At 44.4% G+C, this 20,192-nt stretch overlaps 1 protein-coding gene across 1 annotated transcript; it reads right to left on the bottom strand.

The window, feature by feature from the left end:
* Positions 1–10,473, bottom strand: CIDEA (cell death inducing DFFA like effector a). The gene is made up of 5 exons (XM_075705947.1): positions 10,436–10,473; positions 6,198–6,354; positions 5,861–6,007; positions 3,328–3,509; positions 1–133 (listed from the first exon to the last, which is right to left on the bottom strand). Exons 1-5 carry the CDS (start codon positions 10,471–10,473, stop codon positions 1–3), a joined length of 657 nt encoding a protein of 218 aa, XP_075562062.1.
* Between the last annotated feature and the right edge of the window lie 9,719 nt (positions 10,474–20,192).

Here is a 20,192-nt window from a genome sequence, read left to right on the forward strand (position 1 = left end):
CTACTCCTGCCTTGATCTTGTACACGTGCCATCTTCATCATATTCACCCATCAACTGCAACATATATGTTCCAGTGTAGAGAAGAAATTGTCCAGTTATTTGTGCTGCGTGGGACATTAGCTGAAGCACCTTCCTAGAAGAAAAGCCATTTGTTTAAAAAAATTTTCACCAACAGGGTGACATTGCCCTATCCCCCCTAACACCTTTTGAATGAATTGGGTAGATATATTTAAGAACTTTCTCATTCCTCCTCACTTCTGAGAAGCAGGTAATTTTTGTACCTTCTTTTGAGCAAATACTTCTATGGCCATTGATTGACAGAAAACTATTGACATGTTGGCAGAACCAGAAAACACATTTAACAAATCCGGCTGTCATTCTGTTAGACATTTACAGCACTTCTGCAAAGCCATCACTCAAACTAGCAGAGCACCGCTGAAGGCTTAACTTTGCCTGGGAGCCCAACAGCATTCCTGCAGCATGAATCCACTTCGCATCTCACCTTTAGGCCATTCTCTAACACAACACTGCATGTATCTCCAAGCTACAGATCAAACTTGATTAGATCTGAAGTTGAGCAATCACATTACAGTGGATGCCCAACAGCAAAACAAGTGGAAGCCAGGTGAATTAACACCATCCAAGCTGCAAGCCTTAAGAATTCTCAGTTCACGTTCTATTTTTTAAAGTTTTAATAAGCATTGGCATTCAAATACACAATACTGTGTGAGAATCAGTACAGATTCATAAATTTGGATCAGGCAAGCATCAGAAGCCTACAATATAGACTGTAGATCACCATGGGATCGCAGGGGAATAGAGATCATCATATCTGAGTGGTCATTCATTCAAATTAGTTACAACTGCATCTTCCTTCCATGCTCCAAGAAACAACTGGGACATGGGTGCCACGAGCTATATATTCAAGCCTCATTCCCTGAAAGTTAAGTAGGCCCCCACAAGTATGAAGCTGAGGGAAGTGGTACATGAGAATTGGAACCATTCCAAAACTGGAAAGGGATCAGTTCCTGAAGATGCAGAAACCAGACCAGCCTTCCTCTTCTGCAAAAAAAAAGGGAAGATTTTCTGAATTCTTGTCTGAGAAAACATGCAACTATGAACCCTTTGCTTCTATTCACTTCTCCTTTGAGCTCTAGCAGAGAAGGCAAAGTCTTCTTCGTACAAATTCAGTTTTTTTCCACTGTGATGAAAGAAGGTTTGCAGCCAAAATCCAATGCTTCAAAAAGAGTAGAATACCCTGTCCTTAGAGCCTGGGAAGCCTTTAAAAAACACTGTACCTTTATTCATGCTTCCCACACATATGCCATTTCAGTATGTCCTTCCCTCCACCATAGTACAGGCCAAGGAGCTTTACAGTTATAAAGAAAGCTGCACCTGGTACCAAGCTTTTGAGCAGCTGCAGTGTGTCACTTGCACAAGAGAGCAGTTGTCACTTAAGCCACAGAGGAAGTTATCTGTTGAACTGGACATTTGATCCTCCAGTTGGACACTACAGGGAGAAACTGTTAGGGGTAATGCACTAATAAGATCTGGCAGGCTTTGAGCCCCTCCCACCAATGAACAACTGCAGCATTTTAAAGTCCTTTCCCTTCACACTCCACAGGTGGGCTCAGGGATAGGGCAGAGTTAGCAATTTGGAACTCATTAGCAGAGGGACTACACCAAGAACCTAACATCATCTGTCTTCAAATTCAATAGCAAGTTGAGACAGGCCATCTCACTGTGGTGTTCAAGAGAACCCAAGGTTATCTCTTCTGCCACCTTTGTTCTTTGCCAGCAGACTGTTTTCCCACACTGGTATAGGCCTTACAGCTCAACTCTAACATAACAGTGCTTCCAGAAGAACTCCACAGCTACTTCAGCTGTTCACCAATACCATTTCTTTCTCACCAGCTGCCCTGTGTTGGCAGGGAGGCAGAACTGTCACTTCAAATTCTCCTTAACAGTGCAAGTTCCAGTACTGATACTCATCCCCACAGCAGATAGCCAGACATCAGAGTTTGTTCTGGCTCAAGAGACTTGACAAACACAGCAACTGGAAGAATGCAGCTGTCCAAGGGTAAGCGTTCGCTTTGAAGAAAGACTAATGAAGCCTGTGCTACAGGTGGGCATAGCATATAGCTGGATAATCACTGCAACACGAGTTTCATCTACAGTCACACCAGCTGTAGCCTGAAAGATTAAGCAAGGGACCACCTAAGTAGAGTGGGAGAGGTCAGACAGAAAGACAGGGAACAAGATTAGCATTACAATACTTAATACCTGCATCCTGAGAGGAGGGACTACTTGAAGACTTCAAACCAAAGACTAGATGTTGCTCAGGGGAAGTGAAAACTTCACTTACAGTCATATACATCTGTCTGTTCTGTACAGAGCAGATAGATATGGTCCTCAAGTAATAAAATGCAACAACGCTAGACTGCTGTGTCTCAACCAGAATTTGAAAGGTCAGGTAGAGAAATTCAGGGCTGCAGCTTAAAAAGCTGTCAAAGTACGGCACCTCTGTGAAGGAGTCTGAACTCAGAAGTTTTCTTCAAGTAGGGCAGGACACAGCTGGTTTTGACAAGGCACAGACTTTCAACACACTGTTGAAAGCAGTGGACAGGACAGGTATTATTTTGCCCCTGCATCAGAGAGCATTTCCCCAACAGCCAGTTCTACCAAACTTGCAACCCACCACAGATTGGTCCTGCAGGAGACAGTGGTCCTTGTTAGGCTCCCTTAGTTTTCTTAGAGACCAGCTGTCTTAAAAACAGTGACATCACACAGTCTTACTACAGATGACAAATTCACATTAAGACAGTAGAGAATGTCATATGTCATCCATTTTCCTTTGCCTCCATGTAGCTCAGGTGGTGAATTTGGCAGCCAGGTATTGCAAAGTCTGAGCAAGCTTTAAGACCTCTGCCACTGGATCTCAAATTCCTCTCTCATTTCATCCCCTTGAAGTCCCCCCCTTCAAAGAGTCTGATGCTTCTTCCTCAGCCTCTTGAATTCTTCAAGCAAGTCAAAGGAATCTGGGGAAATTCTCTCAGGAAAACAAAGAGACTGTACCTACACCCTTGCAGTAAATACAAGCTGATAAAATTTTGCCTTGGGGGAAATTTAAGATTCCACCATAAAAAGCTGTAGTAAGTTTTTACAAGTCATCTATCCACCTTACAAAGGAAGAGTCAGCGTACTGGCCAGTATATAAGAATTAATAAAAATACCAAGTTTATAAACACACCTGCTTCACAGAACCAATAAGCAAACACAGATTTTACATTAGCACATATATCTGATCAGTAGTGGAAACATACTTACCGCAATACGCTTTTTGCTCCCATACATTTGATGTCATATGAGACAGAGTAGATCTCATAGAAGGTCGCCTTGATGTTTAAGCAGCCAATAAAATCCTTAGGGTTCAGCTTGTACAGATCAAACGTGATGTTAGCTACTCCCATTTTCTTCTTTTGTCTCACAGCAGCAGCTCCATTTCTTGTCTAATTTAAAAAGAGGGACAGTTTGTACTGTGAGCCAGGAAACTACAGCAAGACAATCGTTAACAGCACAGCTTGCTTATTCCAACTAGTCTTTGGGCTAGTTCTTGATCAATTCTAAGCTAGAATTAAAAGCATTAGCACAGAGAAAAGCAAGTCTGTAGCTTACGCAATTTTGCTCAAGTCCTGACCAGGCTTCTGAAGCTATTCTAGACAGACACAGAAACTCTAGATTAACGCAGCACCTCCTGAATACTTCTTTCCTGTAATACAGCTGCTTCTTCATATATATATATGTATACTGAAGCCACAGGTAATGCCACTGGACAGTGTTCCTGCCATTTAATTATCCTGATATGTTCCAGCTGCTAGCTGAGGCAGCACAACTAGTCCACACTGAAACAGGCCACCAAATTACCAGGACGACATTAGGTCCTTCCATTTAGGAAGGAACACAATACTGATGAGCACTCTTAAAGATAGCCGCAAAGATGACATCTGTGAAAAGTCAGGTCCTCATTTCAAATCCTGGCTCATAGCACCTCTTTTTCTTCCTACTAAAAAGTTAACATGGGGAGGGAACCACTACTGATTAGGCCTAGGGTTTAATACTGAGTTTTTAAGAGAAAAAGCAAAGGAAGAGGAGCGTGGAAAATCATCTTCCACCTTCAGTCCAGCCTCTTTTATTGAAAGCAGCCCTTGTCTGCTTCAGGGCTGACAGTGATGCTTTCAGGACACTTGCTTCGGGGAGGGGGGGGGGGGGGAAAAAAAAAAAAAAAAAAAGACAGAGAGAGAGAGAGAGAGAGAGAGAGACTAGTGAAGCCAGCCCGTATTTACAGAGACCTCTAGTGGGTGCAGGGGACACCCTGCTCAGCATTTTCCACCCAAGGTTAACGGCTCTGCAGCTGCCAAGCCGGATTTTGCATGCTAAATGAAGCAATAAAGTTGCATAAGGCTGGGCCTTTTTGTACTTGTCACCCCAGCGCTCAGACAGTGCCATGATAAATCAGACCAAGTTAAACACTGTAGTATATCATTAGCCAGCAATTTGATGCCTGTTTTACTTCGATAGCCTCCAAGCTCCAGCAACAGGGCCCCCTATCAACAACAGTTTTGGACATGTACAAGTAGTTAGTATGCTTGGCAGTGTATCCCCCTCCCCAGTAGCACCCAGAATATTTGGATAAAGCATGACAGAACTTGTGCTATGCTCCAGGTGATCTGCGAAGCTGCGGCAGTCCTTCTGCTGTCATTCAGCACATCATGAAGAGGGACAGCATTCAAACTTGTTCTGCTGCCATGCCAGACAGGACATAGGGCAGAGGAGGAAGGAGCAAGGTGGACTCATACCCTGGCTGCAACTTCCTTTCTGCTCTTGGAGCTCATGGCCCAGATGCAGCAGGTTGGTAAGCCAGTGAAGTATCTTGGGGAAAAGCGTACAAACAAAATGCAACAGGAGACTGACAAAATGGGGCCACACGATTGAGCTATCCGTGTACAAACAGAAAAATGGTAGGCCTGCTTACAGCTCCTCAGCTAGCTCTGCACCTGGTTGAAGAAATTTTGATGCTAGCTTTCTAGCAACAACCATTTCATGGAAAGCCAATTTGGAGTTTGACTTATCTTATTAACATACAGATGACTGTTCCCCCACAAAACCACAAACTGAACACTGAGTTGATGTGATTAGAAGGCTAAAGCTAGCCATCCTTAACAGTTCTTAAAATATCTTGAAGCATGTAGGCTACCATTAGGTTTTGATGACAACTTTTAGTTGTCTGCAAGATTAAATACAGGAAATTTTCTAACCTTTACTAAACCATTAGTGCATTCACAAGGCAAAACTTGTTTCACATCACTTAATTTGGGCATTTTTTTCCCCTCTAAAAGCTAACCTTTAAAGACATTGTATTTTTAACTTCATGCTGTCAAAGTCCTAATTTTCTTTATGTTACAAAAAGGCTCAAGAACAAGGTTATTTCTGAGGCTCTCCAAAAGCAGGGGATTTCCCCTATAACTCTTTTCAGTTGTAATATTTCATTTCAATTGAGGCTCTCCAAAAGCAGGGGATTTCCCCTATAACTCTTTTCAGTTGTAATATTTCATTTCAATTTTTGGCAGATCTTTGCCAACAGTTCTATGTCTAAGCAAGGGACAAAAAAAAAAAAACCCAAAACCCCAAACAAAAAAAAGAGAACTTGATTTGTCATCCAGGAAGGCTCAACAAGGAGCTGATACCTTGCTGCCTTTAGGGGAAGTTTTCTTCCTCTCCTCCCCTCTTTCCAACAATTTTAGCAGCCATGGACATTCTTCCATCCACTTCTATTCAAGTGAGAGAGGCAGTCAACACTTACTTGTGTCCATTTCTGTCCTTTTTCTAGAACCATGAAGTGTGTATTATCATCCAGGGACTTGAAGAACTCTTCTGTGTCCACAACTGTGCCATCTTCCTCCAAAACCAGAGTAATAATTCCAGCAGATATAAGGAAGGCATCTAAAGTCTGCAAAAAACCCAGTAGATTTTAGCATTCAAAAGAGGACTCATCATTTAATATTAACACTTGCTTATCTGACATATTCTCCTGAACTTCCCCAGTAATGATTTTTAGAAGAACAAGAGTCTGTGGGTTGCCTTTCTGGGATTCTGTACTTCACTATAAATTTCAGCCAGAGTGGGAATGTTTGCTATACCTTGCTGATGAGCTCTTGCAGACTGCTTGCAACAATTCCTTTCCGGCTGCTTCGGGAGGCATTCGACACACGGAAAGGTCGGCCTGCAGGCATGAGAGGAGGGAACAGGGTCTGTTTTGTTACTGCTCCCACAGATGCTCCCATGGATACCAAAGATCTAAGACAAATAAAAATTCAGCATAGTTATAAAAATAGTCATGTCAAGTACTGTGAGAAGGACTGTTGAATTCAGTGACGTAAGCACATTATACGAGTAATTCACAGATCACATTAGACTCATGGAGCTTGCTTTCAAAACTAAATACTACATAGCCCTACAGACATGTTGTCTCTGAACTTTCTCTTGCCAGTGACATTTGAAAACACTTCTAAAATTAAAAACATTTCAAGCAGATGTGGGCCACCTCTAGCTCAGCTGATATCAAGGTCATGATTACAGTGCGGCTGACGGGTTTTAACACTGAATTTGAAAGGCAGCAGCTCTTACTGCATTCAGCCACTTAGATCATTCTCTTTACCTACAAGATAAACACTCAATGAGATAACACACAAGACTACTTTCAACTAATTATTTAAGATATGAATTTGCTTTAGGGAGGCTGAACATATTATCCGTATTCAAAACACCTAGCATCAGAACGCAAGTGGAGCTTTTCAATATAGTCATGCTTGACTTTGAAACAGCCAAGGGGTTTATCTTGTAAATATCTACAGCCTATAAAACTTCATCTAGTTTTGAAAATCACAAAATAAGACTTATTTGTGCCCTAATGTATCAAAAATAGTCAAATGAAATTAAAATTAAGACCAAAGTACATAAATGCATAGTGTTGGAGCAGACTGCCAGAGAGGCTGGAAGAATTCAAAGACTTTTAGAAAGAGATTTAAAATTTTCATGGGCAATGGCATGTTTTAATAGTGAGTGTTTAGGTTCCTTTACGTAAACTGAGGGCATAACACTGGTAACTGCCTACTCCCAGACCAAGGTACAAACTTGCTCCCATCTACATCTAGTGACAGCTTTTTGCTGCCAGATTACATTGGTTAATTGAATAGCCAGCTTGCCAAAAATTGCCCTCTGCATGACACCTGGAAAAGATTGATCTCTAACCAGCCTTGTAAAGGGAGACTATTTTGTCTTCCTGCATTCCTGGACTTTACCCCTTTTGCTCCTTAATACCAAATTGCACAGGGGTGGGAAAGGGATGCACCCCCGTTCTGTTCTCCTACATCGGTGTAAAAGGTCAGCTTTATGTAAGAAAATCTATTCTCATGCTTTCACGGAGGGGGAGGGAGCAAACTGGCAGTCTCTTTCTGCAGCCAGCGTCTGAATACAGGAATTCCTAGAACAACGATGAAATGGTGTAAAGTTACTCAACTAATAATGTCCCAGTCATACCTTTTCTGCAAATCCACATTGACCAGGGAGAATAACTATCTTTTTCCAAACCTCTTATTTGGTCTTTAAGCATATTTTTGGGATGCATAGAAAGTAATTTTTGTGACTGGACAGACAGAGTTTCAGCAATTAATTTATTTCCTGCTCTCATTCTGAACCGCTCTTCTACAGGGCTTTGGGCTGTTGCCTTTCCTCTGTACACCGGAGTCTACCTTCCTCAAAACCTCCTCAGCATTATTGGAGCTTTTATTTTTTTTAAAGGAGAGGGATGTTCAACAGTTTTATTCTAGCTCAAGCTAATACCTTCTTGGTAGTGCTGTCTAAACACTAGGTCCCTGGCTTTTAACAGCTTGCATACATACACGGCCGATAGAAATCTCTCTCCTTCCTATAACACCAGTGGTGAGGATGAGCAGTCAGCGTGGTTTTCAGGAGACAGGCACTGTTTCAAATTAAAGAGCTAATAAGCACTTTCCTCCTGGAGAAGGGTCAAGACCAGGGAGGAGGACAGGTGACAAAGTAGCACTGACAAAGGTATTGAAGCTCCACAGAAGGGAAGCTTGCTAGGACAGGGCATGTTTGTTAATCTCTGACTAAGTTAATAGTCCCCCAATCACCCCACTGCTCCGTGGGCAGCTCCCATTCTGAATCACTCCAGTCTTTTCCTCAGATATGGAGCCTGCTCATCTACCTCAGGGCTGGTGACTCCACCTCACAGGGCACCCTGACGTTGCAAAGCGCAACACCCGGGATTCAAGAGACAACACTTTCAGAGCTAGTTACATCCTGTTCCCTCTCGCACATTTGAAAACTAGCACGCAGGATAGTTACTTGAGTGGTATAGATGACAGTACTGCCAAGGGGTTGGTTTGGGTGTTTTTGGGGGGTTTTTTGTTTGTTTGTTTTTTCCACAAGGACAGAAAATATCAGTCCCATTGAACAGTTTTCTTTCCCATTACTTAAGCCAAGTTGTCATTCACAAAAGACAAAGCATAAGGAAAAAAGCCCAAACATACATCCCGATACAGAAGGAAAAGAGTTAGGGGCACAGTTCATGGGCAGGACCTGAGCTAACAGTGTTCACCTGAGGCATTAGCACAGCCAACTATACAAGCTGTATTTTGCAGCTCTGAGCAGAAGTTTTTTCAGGATTCAAGATCAATCACCTCACACTGCTGCCTAGTTCTATCAGGTGTAAAAAGTCAGAGGAAAAAAAAAAACCCAACGGACTAATAACACAGGACTTTCATTAGCTCCACCAGACAGTCACTTAACAGAAGTCCAAGTCTCCAGGAGTTATTTAACATTGATGCCATTTCACCTACACTTCAATAAAACCAATCAATATCTTTAAAGTAAGTCTGCTAATGAAGCAGTGAGTCTGGGCTCCAGTGCAGGCTGAGGTTTCTGTTAATGAGAAGTACTAAGAACCAAAAGCCAGTGTGATTAAAAAAAGCCAGATAAACAGAGTGTTAACCCTTTCATTCCTGGGCTCATTGCTGAAAGCTTGTTTTTCCTTTGTGCCCCCGCAAGGCCACAGATTCAAATGGGCCAGCCTACGTTCAGGGCTCCTTGAAAAATACCTTTTTGCTGCAGCTGCCCTCAGAAACCAAACTGATTCCTGATGCAGGGAATTCCCCTTCTAGATTGGAAGTACTGAATATAATTTCCTATTAAAAGCTGATCAAGCTAAGTCAGGAGACAAGTGGTGGAGAGGAAAGAAACAAACTAACATACAGTCAGCCTTCTTAGAAAGTCGAGTGATATGTTAGATACAGACAACTCCACTATTATTTTATTATTCTTTAAAGTCAAAAGGATCAAGTGCTAGCTCTTCCCTAAAGGACAGAGGGATCTTATGTCAGTGGAAACCACAAAAACGTATTTCTAATTGAAAGAGCAAATATCTTCAAACTCTAGCATCTTGTCCAGTTTTTGTATAACTACAACCTGCTAGAGATGGACTTGCAGATACTGCCCCAAGCATTCAATGTAGGGTCAAGGCTAGTGGGACAGATTAATTGGTGGGACAGATTAATATTTTTTTTTTTTTTTTTTGAGGAGAACCCGGGGATTAAAAGCCTGCCTTGAGACCTGTACACATATTTCACTCGTTATCTTTTTTTGCAATATGCCTCTTATGCTTGTCTAAGAATGTGGTGCAATGGTCTTCAGCCTTACTCGGAAAAATCAACGTTGCACAACACGAGTGGCTTCAGAATATGGCACGGTTTGATTTTTAGGTTAGAGTTGACAGGCAAGCGATGACAACGGCGGTAACAGCGAAGCAAAAATAAAAAGGTCAGAAATCAGGCAGGAGACTTCGGGGCTCGCCCGGATTTGCAGACTTGCTTTCCCTGCTTAAACGTGAACTGCAGAGGTACCAGAGCGGCAGCTAGAACCAGATGCATTGCTGAGCGGCGCACGGAGCTCTCCGCCTGTCCGGCTGCGGGCAGCACACCTGGCCCGCCAACAGCGCCCGGGGCTCGCAGTCACCTTGCCAGCGGCTGCGAGGGGCTCCCGAATACGCCGCGGCTTCGCCACCGCCGAGAGGCGAAGGCGCCCCGGCCGCGGCACCTCAGGAAGGAGTCAAAGCCGCAGAGCCCCCGCCTGCGCTTCCCTCCGAAGGGCTTCAGCCGAGGCTCGGAAGGCTGCCGAGAGCGCGCCCGCTCGCTTCCCCCGCGTAGCGCCCCTCGGATTCAACCCGCCCGCCGCGCTCGGAAAGCGCCCTCGGCCCTTCCCGAGCGTTCCCCGGGAGCCTCCGGCAGCCGGACGCGCCGCCGGGAGGGAGGAGGGACGCGGCCACCCGGCCTGTGCGTGCCGGGGTCCCCGCACTCACCGCACCAGCGAGCCCACGCAGTCCCTCGCCGCCTCCATGGCCGGCCCGGCCGCGGCGCAGCGCCGGCCGCAGCGCTGAGGTGATGCGGGCGCTGCTCCTCCCCGCGGCGGGGCCGCCCCTCCCTCCGCCCGGCCCGGCCCCCGCGGCGGCCCCGGCGGGGAGCGGCGAGGCGAGGCGGCCCCGGCGGGGAGCGGGGGGGGAGCCGAGGCGAGGCGGCCCCGGCAGCCCCCGGCCTCGCCTGGGCTTAAAGCTCGCCCGCAGCGCAGCCGGCGCTAGCGGCCGGCACGTAGCGACAGGTGCGAGGTAGCGCGCTTGGGAAGGAACATTTCTCCGGGCGCCTCTTCCCTTACGATTTACCCGGGAAAGGAGCAAGAAGGATTTTGTTTAGCGTGCGCCCGCGTTACGCGCTACATATGAGCTAGTTACAGCTAATATAGCAACGGTGGAAGCCAATCTCATTTGGAGCCTCTCAGCATTAGAGAGGCAAATCGACAGATTAAGTGCCTCGGCTTCTGATTTTAGAGCCTGCGAATAAGCTTACAGCTTGGATTAATGCATACAGTGGAGGTATTTAGCGTTATTCCCACTGGCAGGGGAGCAGCGACTTCTGTTTACTGAGCAGGCACAAAGGCGTTTTTTCCTTTATATGTACGCCTGTGGGCATGAATGCAGCACTTTTTTGGCTCTGAAACCAGGTTCTGTTTCTCAGAGCTGTCCAATCCTTATTGCACAGGGAAAACAGAGCCAGCAGTTACAGAACCCGGCTCTCGGGCAGCAGCCTGACCTGGGGCCAGCACCTGCACCAGGAAACTCTGTCACTGCCGATCAGGGACACTCCCGAGGCCCTGGCCACCAGCACTCAGGTTACACCCAGGGTCAGGAATAGGTGATCACCCCGTTGCCTGGATTGTTTTTCCTGCACCAGCCTGTTTAGGGCAGGAAGAGCCACCCACAGTATTTCTTTACTCCCCAGGCTTCTCTAGCAGGCACACTGACATCTGCTAGACGTCTTCAATCCTTGGCTTTGGAGCCCTTATCAGCTACTAAAAAACAACCAACCAACCTTTCAGCCCAGGGCAAATTGTTTTCTTGGAGGGCAGCTCCTGCTCAGCCCGGTAGAATAAATAGCACCTTTCCTCAGAGCAAAGCTTAGACCAACAAACGTTCTGCTGGAAGTTCCCAGACTTTTCTCTTTTCCTCCTCAGGCTGCTTAGGTGTGTGGGGAGACTTCTCATATGTTAACCCTTTCTTTTCCTGTTTTCTACAACATTTACATTTGTTACAGTTCTGCAATTGGTCCCTGACAATACGTCATGGAGAGTGGGAAATGGGGAACAGTAAATAGTTCTCTGAGCACCGGCCTCCAAACAGCCTGTTTTCCCCTGGATTTGTATCTTGTGGTTGATTGTGGGCCGCAGCTGAAGTTGTTTATGCAAAGTGGCACATTTGTAAGGAATTGTTACCAAGCGCTTTTCTACTGTCGAAGAACTCGTGTGTATACCACAGCTTTTCCTGCTGTGGAGGGAGAAAATAGGGGAGAAGGAGGGGTTTTGTCAGATGGTCTGTCTCTTCCTACCTCTTCTTGTGGAAGAGAAGGGAGAGTGCCTCTTAAAAACCACATGGAAATTGCAGTAACTTTAAGGACTTTTCCAAACAGGCTGGGGCAGAAATGCCTGGAAGAGGTGGAAATTTTGGTCTTGCAGAAGCTTAGCTTTCCTCCAGTCGCGTGCCTCTTCCCAGAGGTCTCTGCAGAGACCTCCGAGCAGTGCAGCCGCTGCCAGGCAGCCCCCCGACGTGACATACCTGGCGCAAGGCCTGCCACGGCTCTAAGGCAGGGACAAGCGCAAGACATGCTCCTCCAGCCGCATTAGCGCTTCAGCTTGCACGGCGGTTGTCACAACTAATACAAACGCAGCTGTTGACTTAAGAGTAACAGGAAAAACATGTCCTTTTGAAGTCTGCCCTGATCTGTAAGGAGAGGAGGGTGTTCCCTGTAGTCTCACAAGCTGCGCTAATGCTGCCTTTTTTTTCTGAGCAAGCAGCAGTAAAGCCATCAGATGGGTCAATCACTCACCTAGGAGCTGGGCACTTCAGCAAAGAAGTGTCTTTGAACACCAGCAAGACAGCGTACAGATGAGATGTGTGCGGAACCTACTAAGGAAGAGTATAAAACAGTAGAATGAGCCAAATCTGGCAGGCCAAGACAAAAAGTGAGATCTCATTAAAAACAGATGTGGCAAGGTAAAATTCAGTATAAGGACACTAGCTGTAAAAGGCAGAATCATCCTACTTTTTTACAGGGAGGGAAAACGAACTGTAGGTTGAGGTGAGGCGGCCAGAATATTTAGCAACATTTTGCTTCAGTCGTCACTGAAAACATTAATCATGCAGGGGGCAAAGTAGGTGGCTGATGGTTGAAGGGAGTGAACACTAGAGGTGGAGTTAAATAAGCAACTGTGTTAATCCCTCTTACTAAATTACTGTCTTACTGTCCCTTTGCTGAGGTGCAGTGACTGACTCCATACGTGTTACTTGTCCACTGCAGTTCAAGTTAAACAAGTTTGCTTAAGTCACTCCTCACAGGGGTCATACTGCTATGAAAAAAAGTCTGCACATGGTGTGTTTAACAGGAAGGAGAAGGCACTTGAAGTAGTTTTGCATGCAACTTCACATTGGTGAGCGTGCAGTATCAGGCCAGGTTTTCCTTACCACCCTTCAAGAAAAAAGTTAACAAATTGGAACAAACCCAGAGGAAAACGGCAATGATCAGAGATCCAGAAAATATGGTGTATGCACCGTGTAATTTGGGAAATAGGAAGATTGGGTGGAGATGTGAATCAGGGGCTTCAATGATTTTAGAGATCTCGGTGAAGAGGAATGGAATAACATTTTCTTTATGCCTCCAGGGGCTTAAGCTGTAGGAAAGGAGAATTAAGTTGTCCATCAAGAAACATTTCAACTCTAAGGTGACTGTATAGGTGCTGGGAACAGTTGCCTACTGAAGATGTGAAGTCGATTAGACACAGACATTGCTTGGGCCAGTGTTCAAATGACACAAAGGACAAATCAGGACACCAAGGATCAATTTGGACATTCCTTCTATTTCTCAAAGCTCCGACAAATCACTTGAGCGAGATTAATACAGAATAAATGTGTTTCTGTACCTTGCCTCCCTTGACCTAAGAGGGGAGTGCAAGAAGTGAACAGATCTACTTACAGCAGGGTTAGCAACAAACGTAACAGATTACAAGGGTTGGCATAGACATGCAAAAGCTAACCTTGTGTTCGGCCTTTCTGCCCTTTCCTGTTTTCGGCTAAGTCTGATCCTAATTTCTGTTAGAACCACTCTTGTGACCACCCCTAAGTAAATTTAATTATTTCTTATCCCTTCCATAGACACCCAACTTTCTATTCTTCACTGTGTCCTCAAACTAACAATATTTGTTTCTAAACTGCTTTTGCTATTCAGCAGATTTCTGTCTCCACTGCCTCTGGTTCTGCTTCATTTCTGTCAGTCTGTTCATGTTAAAGATTGGGTTGTTCATTCTTAGTATTTGTGTTAACCACTACTGCACCATCACTGAAAGTTTTCAAGAGCAAATTAGACAAGCATCTGTCTCAGAAGGCTTAGATACAGCTCATTATTTTGAGATAAGACTGTGGAGTAAAAGATCTCATGAGGTTGCTTTTTATCATTTTCCATCTTTTTCAGAATCTTTGTTAATGAAACCATATTTTATAATGCCTAACAGCTTTGCAGGAGCCACTGTTTTTATTAGCTGTACAGGAGGGGATGAGGCTCCTCCTAAAGGTGATCTCGCTGCTCTGCAAGGCTATGCAAAAGCAGCTGGGAATATTTTTTGGTACTAATTAAAATCCTCTGTAAGTGGCTGGAAATGGTTCTGTGGCCGACAAAGATTCCAATGTTGAAAGCCCTGTTTGAACAAAAGACTAAACTTTCTCTGCAGTGAACCATCTGGCCCAGAAAAATGTTCTTTATTATGAGATTTCATGGGTGGGTATTTTGTTTTATTTTGTTCTTTTTGGTTTTCAGTGATATTAACAATAGGATCAAGACAGTGTTGATGGATGGGCACATGCTGTATACATGGGAAAAAATACCCTGCCAAGAGTATTTCAGTGGTGTGAAATTCTTCTAACACCGATTTAAATTTAGATGTTTTATAGTTAGATGGGATATTAAAATCATAAGGTCAGGCTTTGCCCTCATTTGCCCCCTTTGCAATACTGTACACGTGAATGAATTGCAGATATTTGTGGGCAGCGTTTAGCTGAGAGCTGACTTATTGAGAGCTACATTGTGACAGCAGTAATGAAAAGCAGAAATGTTGCCCATGAGATTCATTATTGAAGATAATGTACTGGAAAATTAATATTTGTTTATTATGTATCATGCCAAGTATAATCTGAAATCTTTTATTTTACATTTCAAAAGTTGCAACTTCAAAAATGTATAAGCTCCAAATAAATCACTGTGAATTTTGTTTATTTGTTTCTAATACCTTTACAGAAAAGAAAATATTATCCAGAAAGAAATATAGCTTTTTATTTTATAAGGATTTACATTTTATTTTATGGGGCTTTTCGCCACAAAATGAGAGGCTACCAAGTGTGGAATTATCCCATAGCTGCACAGCAATGTTATGATTTTTATAGCAGATCTTGAAGAGCTTCAGACTCCAGGCAACACTGCAGAACTACTGACCCCCGGGCTGAACTGTGAGCTCACGCTTGTTCGGTAGCTGCACTAATTAAAAAAGTAGATTTTAAAAAATCTTCTTGGGCAAGGATTATCTCTAGTCTATGTCTTATATGGCATGCTTTCAAAGCTTAATTAAAAATAACAATTATTGTATTTTGGTTTTGTCCAAAACATAAAGACTGAGGCAGTCAGAGTCAGACAGCTTAATGGGTAACCTTCCTGAGGGTCCCACTGCATTTGAATCAATGTGTTTCAGCCTGTAATGCGTTGACCTCTGAGCTTGATCAGTCATTTTTAAGGGATGCACAAACAGGAACTAGATTCATAGATGCCGCACAGTAACCTATGTGCATGTGAAATTCCCAAAGCAGCTCCACCAGGAAATTTTTAGGGACCACAGGTTGAAACAGACTGAGAAAAACATTGCTATGACTTACTGCTTTTAGATTCTGTTCAGGTACTTCCACTCTCTGGATAAAAAGGCTCTTGGGAAGTCCTTGTCCTCTCCCACCTCATGACCTCAGATTTCTGTTTGTGCCTCCCCCAAGTAGCACCTGGCCCAGTCTTGCTTAGTTTCTGAAATGAAGCGAGTAGGACATGTTGAGGAGGATAAGGGGCTGCCAGCCTTATCTGACAGTCACATTTGAGCCATTCTCTTTCTGACAGATACTAGGTGCATATTACTACCACTGCAGACCTGATAAGAGAGCTCTTAAACACACCCAGAGCTGGAATATCCACTGTCATATTCGCCCATGTTCCCGTGACGAGTGACTGAGAATGACTCTGCTCCTGTGACGCCTTATTGCAGAGTAACTTTGGAGCCAAACAGGAGGCATGAGTCTGGATGTCAGTCATTCTACTGGCTCCCAGGAAGTTAAAAAAAACGCACTTACAGCTACGATCACGCAGCAGAGATCACAAGCTTCTTCCACATGTGTCATCAAGGTTAAATACTTTATCATCATTTTGTCACCTTTGGACGTGCATGTCCTACATATTAATCTCTTCTGAAATGCCTCTGAGCTTCTGTAAAGTTATACCACAAATTCATTTTGTCTGTAAAATGTAGTATGCTGAGAAAATTATAACTATTGCTTGGGTCTTCTGCAAATCTGAAATTAGGAAGTGTTTTCTTTGGAGCTGGAGTCAGTAAAACCTTCTGGATGCTTTGGGAAGGTACCCCAAAACATTCTATGGGCCTGAATTGTATGTGTGCCCATTTTTTGTGTGACTAAACCTGAAGTAATTCCCTGGAATCTGAAGATATATTTATTACAGACCATCGTAGGTTGATCATGAATTGTGATGGTCTCAGGAAAACACATTCACTTAGAAGGAGACTATTTCACCCTAGGCAAAGGATAGTGCTCTCTGATGGAAAAAAAAAACCAACCCTCTCTTGATCAACTGGTAAAGGAATTAATGTAAATATGCTGTTGCGGTAACCATCTCAGGAGGAAATAGAAAGAAGAGCTGTAACTTTTCTTTGTGGTATCGATTACCTAGTGAAGCGTTGCCAGAGAAGTTACATTTCCAGTTATTGCACTAGGTTAGGGGCCTGACAAACAATTATGTATTTGCAGTGAGAGCAAATGGCTGAAGTGTTTTTGCATAGATATGCATCCCGCTGGCTCGGAGTCACTGGGCTCACTGACTGTGTTGCTCCCTCCCACAGAAATAGGCTTCGCGTGCCCTAAACAAGCGGCCAACTGTGTCCCCTCCTTCCCTCTGCAATGCTGACTGAATACTGATCTATCAGATTGTTGCTAAGCTTCTGTACTCTTGCTTATAGGTGGGTACTCTAAAAAGAGGATTTGTCCTCCTGTTAGAACAGATCCAATAATCTGGTCCTCCATAGCTTTTCTTGTCTCTGTGGTGTCATTCCTTCTATCTCCCTCAGGTAGACATATACACACATAACACTGCATGCAATGGCATTAGATGGCATTATAATCAGCTCGATGCCCATGTAGTTGGAGAAAGTTGAGCAATCACATGAAATGTTACCAATCTGTTATTAAAAGACACTTAAACTCCTTTCTACCCCCCAAACCCAGATAATGTTATTGGCTCCTCTGAATACAACAGAAATCTCATAGCAGCTCTTTGAGGCTGAAGAAATCTACTTATTTTTATAACTTGCATGGCATATATACGTACATATGTAACAGCTGTAGCCTCTTAATTTCATGGTGGTTTGTTGCAATTATGCAAGGAAATCTCCCACATGGCCAATGGGGGTAGTTCTTGCAGAAGGTGAGAAATGCAAATGGATCAGTTCTTGCAATAATTAATTCTCTATTCGTCTGATGGATTTTCTGTTCAGGCCCAGCTGAGTGGGTTAGCAAAACAAAGACAGATGGCAGCAGATTATTTCAAACACTTCTTTGTTAGTGGGTAATCAGCACAGATTCCCCCCCTGCCCTCTGTCCCCTTCACTTAGGGCTCAGTCAAAGCCCATTAAGTAAATGGAAAGACTCCTATTGATTTTGATGGGCACTCAGCCAAGGCCTCTGTCTCAACAACTTTCTCAGCTAAACTTTGGCCTGCTCATCATTTTTGAATGTTCTGGGGTTGGGTTTTTTTTTGTTTGTTTTTGAAGAAAGCAATGCTGATGCAGTCACTCTTGGGGACTACTGGGGAAGACAACAAACTGTACTTTTATGTGCACAATATAAGCATATCCAAGGTAAAAGGTCAGCCTGTACTAACTCTTATGAGTTTTATGCCAATTCAGTTCAATTTTTAGGGAAAGTGTAGGGATGAGGGATCCTGCTGAAACGTGTGCTCTGTCTGCCTTCTGAGCTGCATCCCCTGGAAGAGGTTGATGAGCAAGCTGTGTTTGGGCTGAGTGCGGACCTGGGAGCTTGGATCTGCTTGAAGTGGATTCTCAAAGGCTCTTGGCTGCAGGTGTCTTGCAAAGGCTTTGGCCACCCCTGCTGAGATCTGCCAGACGCTGCCTACTTGCCTCTGCTTTGAGACACACTTTATTAGGCCAATCTGTCATTTTGGTTTAAAACTTGTTGCTGTCCCCGGGACAGCCTTGTAGAAGTTGGTTGTATTTCATGTTACTTCCACAGATCTAACTAATCTAAGGTAAGCACCTTACCCTGTTTCCACATGTTAACTATATTCATATCTAATTGGCTTTTCTGCATAGCATATTCCTTTCTGTGATGCTGGCTCCTCCCTATCCATTTCAAATGTCCATTTTGCTTCTTACAGTGGGTACATGTAGATCCATGATCCCTTAGAATGAATCCTTCCTGTCTTAGATTATGTGTTTAGTCTTTCCCTCCTAACACACATACTCTTAAAAGCGCAGAAGCATTAAGTATGTTACGCCTATGTGTTGCTTGACAGAGGCTATACAATCATTAACCAAAGAGGTGCACGCACAGAAATTAATTCCTCTCACAGAGCTCAAGGAGAGCCATAGGGCGAGGTTTTGAAGTGCTGCTCTTGTGCTCCTGTATTGCAGCACATCGGCAATGCCAGAGGTGGAGAGTGAGTCTGCTGCTTGCCCTGGCGGGCTGACTGGGACGGCTGGGGCAACTCCAGTATGGCCAGTGTGCATCCAGCAGGCAGCACAGGCACGCGTGGGTCTGAGTGCTTGGGCACAAAACCCATCCCAATGTAGGACTGCCCTCTATTGGCAAGCCAGGCCGGCTGAGTTAGCCGGCTGAGGGGAGACATCGCTCTCACCAGCTACCCGAAAGGAGGTTGTAGTGAGGTGGGTGTTGGTCTCTTCTCCCAAGCAACTAGCGACAGGACGAGAGGAGATGGCCTCAAGTTGTGCCAGGGGAGGTGTTGATTGGATATTATGAAATATTTCTTCACGGGAAGAGTGGTCAAGCATTGGAACAGGCTGCCCGGAGAGGTGGTGGAGTCACCATCCCTGGAGGTGTTCAAAAAATGGGTAGACGTGGCACTTTGGGACATGGTTTAGTGGGCATGGTGGTGTTGGGTTGATGGCTGGACTGATGATCTCAGAGGTCCTTTCCAACCTTAATAGTTCCTAGTTTTTCTTTCATTAAAAAATAATCCAGCCACCAAGCCAGGAAACATGAAATTAATTATGACTCTACCCTTAATTGGTTTAGTGGTGGACTTGGTAGTGTTAGGTTAATGGTTGGACTGGATGATCTTAAAGGTCTTTTCCAACCTAAATGATTCTATGATTCTAGGAAAGGGTTTTTTTTTGTGTATGGGCAGGACGCAGCTTAGGGCAAGTTACAGCTCCACGAGCCCTGAGCTGCAAGGTGGTGCAGGATGGCAAGACAGCCAGGTGCAGCCCCAGGCAGCAGACATCTACTAGTCACACCAGAGACATTTCAGGACAGCAAGAGCAGAAAGGGATCAAATGTTACTAGATCAATAACCTCATCAGAATTTGTTAGACTGCTTCTGTACAACCCGGCGTAGGAAATAAACAGATACCTAAGGGTCTCGTGTATGCACCCCCCTCATTTCTTCATACAGCTCTAAGCAGAAATAAACAAACACAGTCATCAGGATTTGCAGGAAAATATTCTGCTTTTGCATGGTCTTAAGCCATCGTATGTACTTGCCACCTAATACACCAGCGAGTGCACTGGCTGTTTGCTTTAAAAGGGATTGAACGCAGGTGTTTTGTCATAGCCTCTCAGACGTGCATAAATGATGGTGTCTGGAATGTCCCCAGGTGCATGAGGCAGAGCAGACTGAATAAGCAGTCCGAAAACAGCCCAGTTTAAGACTTCCAGACTGAACATGTCTTTCAGAGCCAGCCACTCCATCAGGCATTCTTGATCCGCAGACTGGTCAGAGATATGCTGTGTCACACCGTGCTGTTTGCCCTCTGGCCTTGGCAGCTCCTTTCACTACTAAACAGAATCAGGGTGAACGGAAATTTGCCCACATCTGAAATTAAAATCCAGAAGTGTTGGTAACTGCCAAAAGGCATCTCTCTCAAATATCATGTGTAGTATCTGTGCGGATATACAAATGTTTAAAGATTCAACAGGGTTGCTGCATAGTTATGTTTGTTTC

Source organism: Pelecanus crispus, chromosome 2 (genome assembly GCF_030463565.1).
Source record: "Pelecanus crispus isolate bPelCri1 chromosome 2, bPelCri1.pri, whole genome shotgun sequence".
NCBI lineage: Eukaryota > Metazoa > Chordata > Aves > Pelecaniformes > Pelecanidae > Pelecanus > Pelecanus crispus.

Coding starts and splice junctions, on each gene's coding strand:
- CIDEA (XM_075705947.1), bottom strand. CDS start 10,473: ATGGAGGCGGCGAGGGACTGCGTGGGCTCGCTGGTGCG. Junction 6,008..6,197: donor TGCAAGAGCTCATCAGCAAG/GTATAGCAAACA, acceptor GGTTTTTTGCAG/ACTTTAGATGCCTTCCTTAT. Junction 3,510..5,860: donor AAGGACAGAAATGGACACAA/GTAAGTGTTGAC, acceptor TTTTTAAATTAG/ACAAGAAATGGAGCTGCTGC.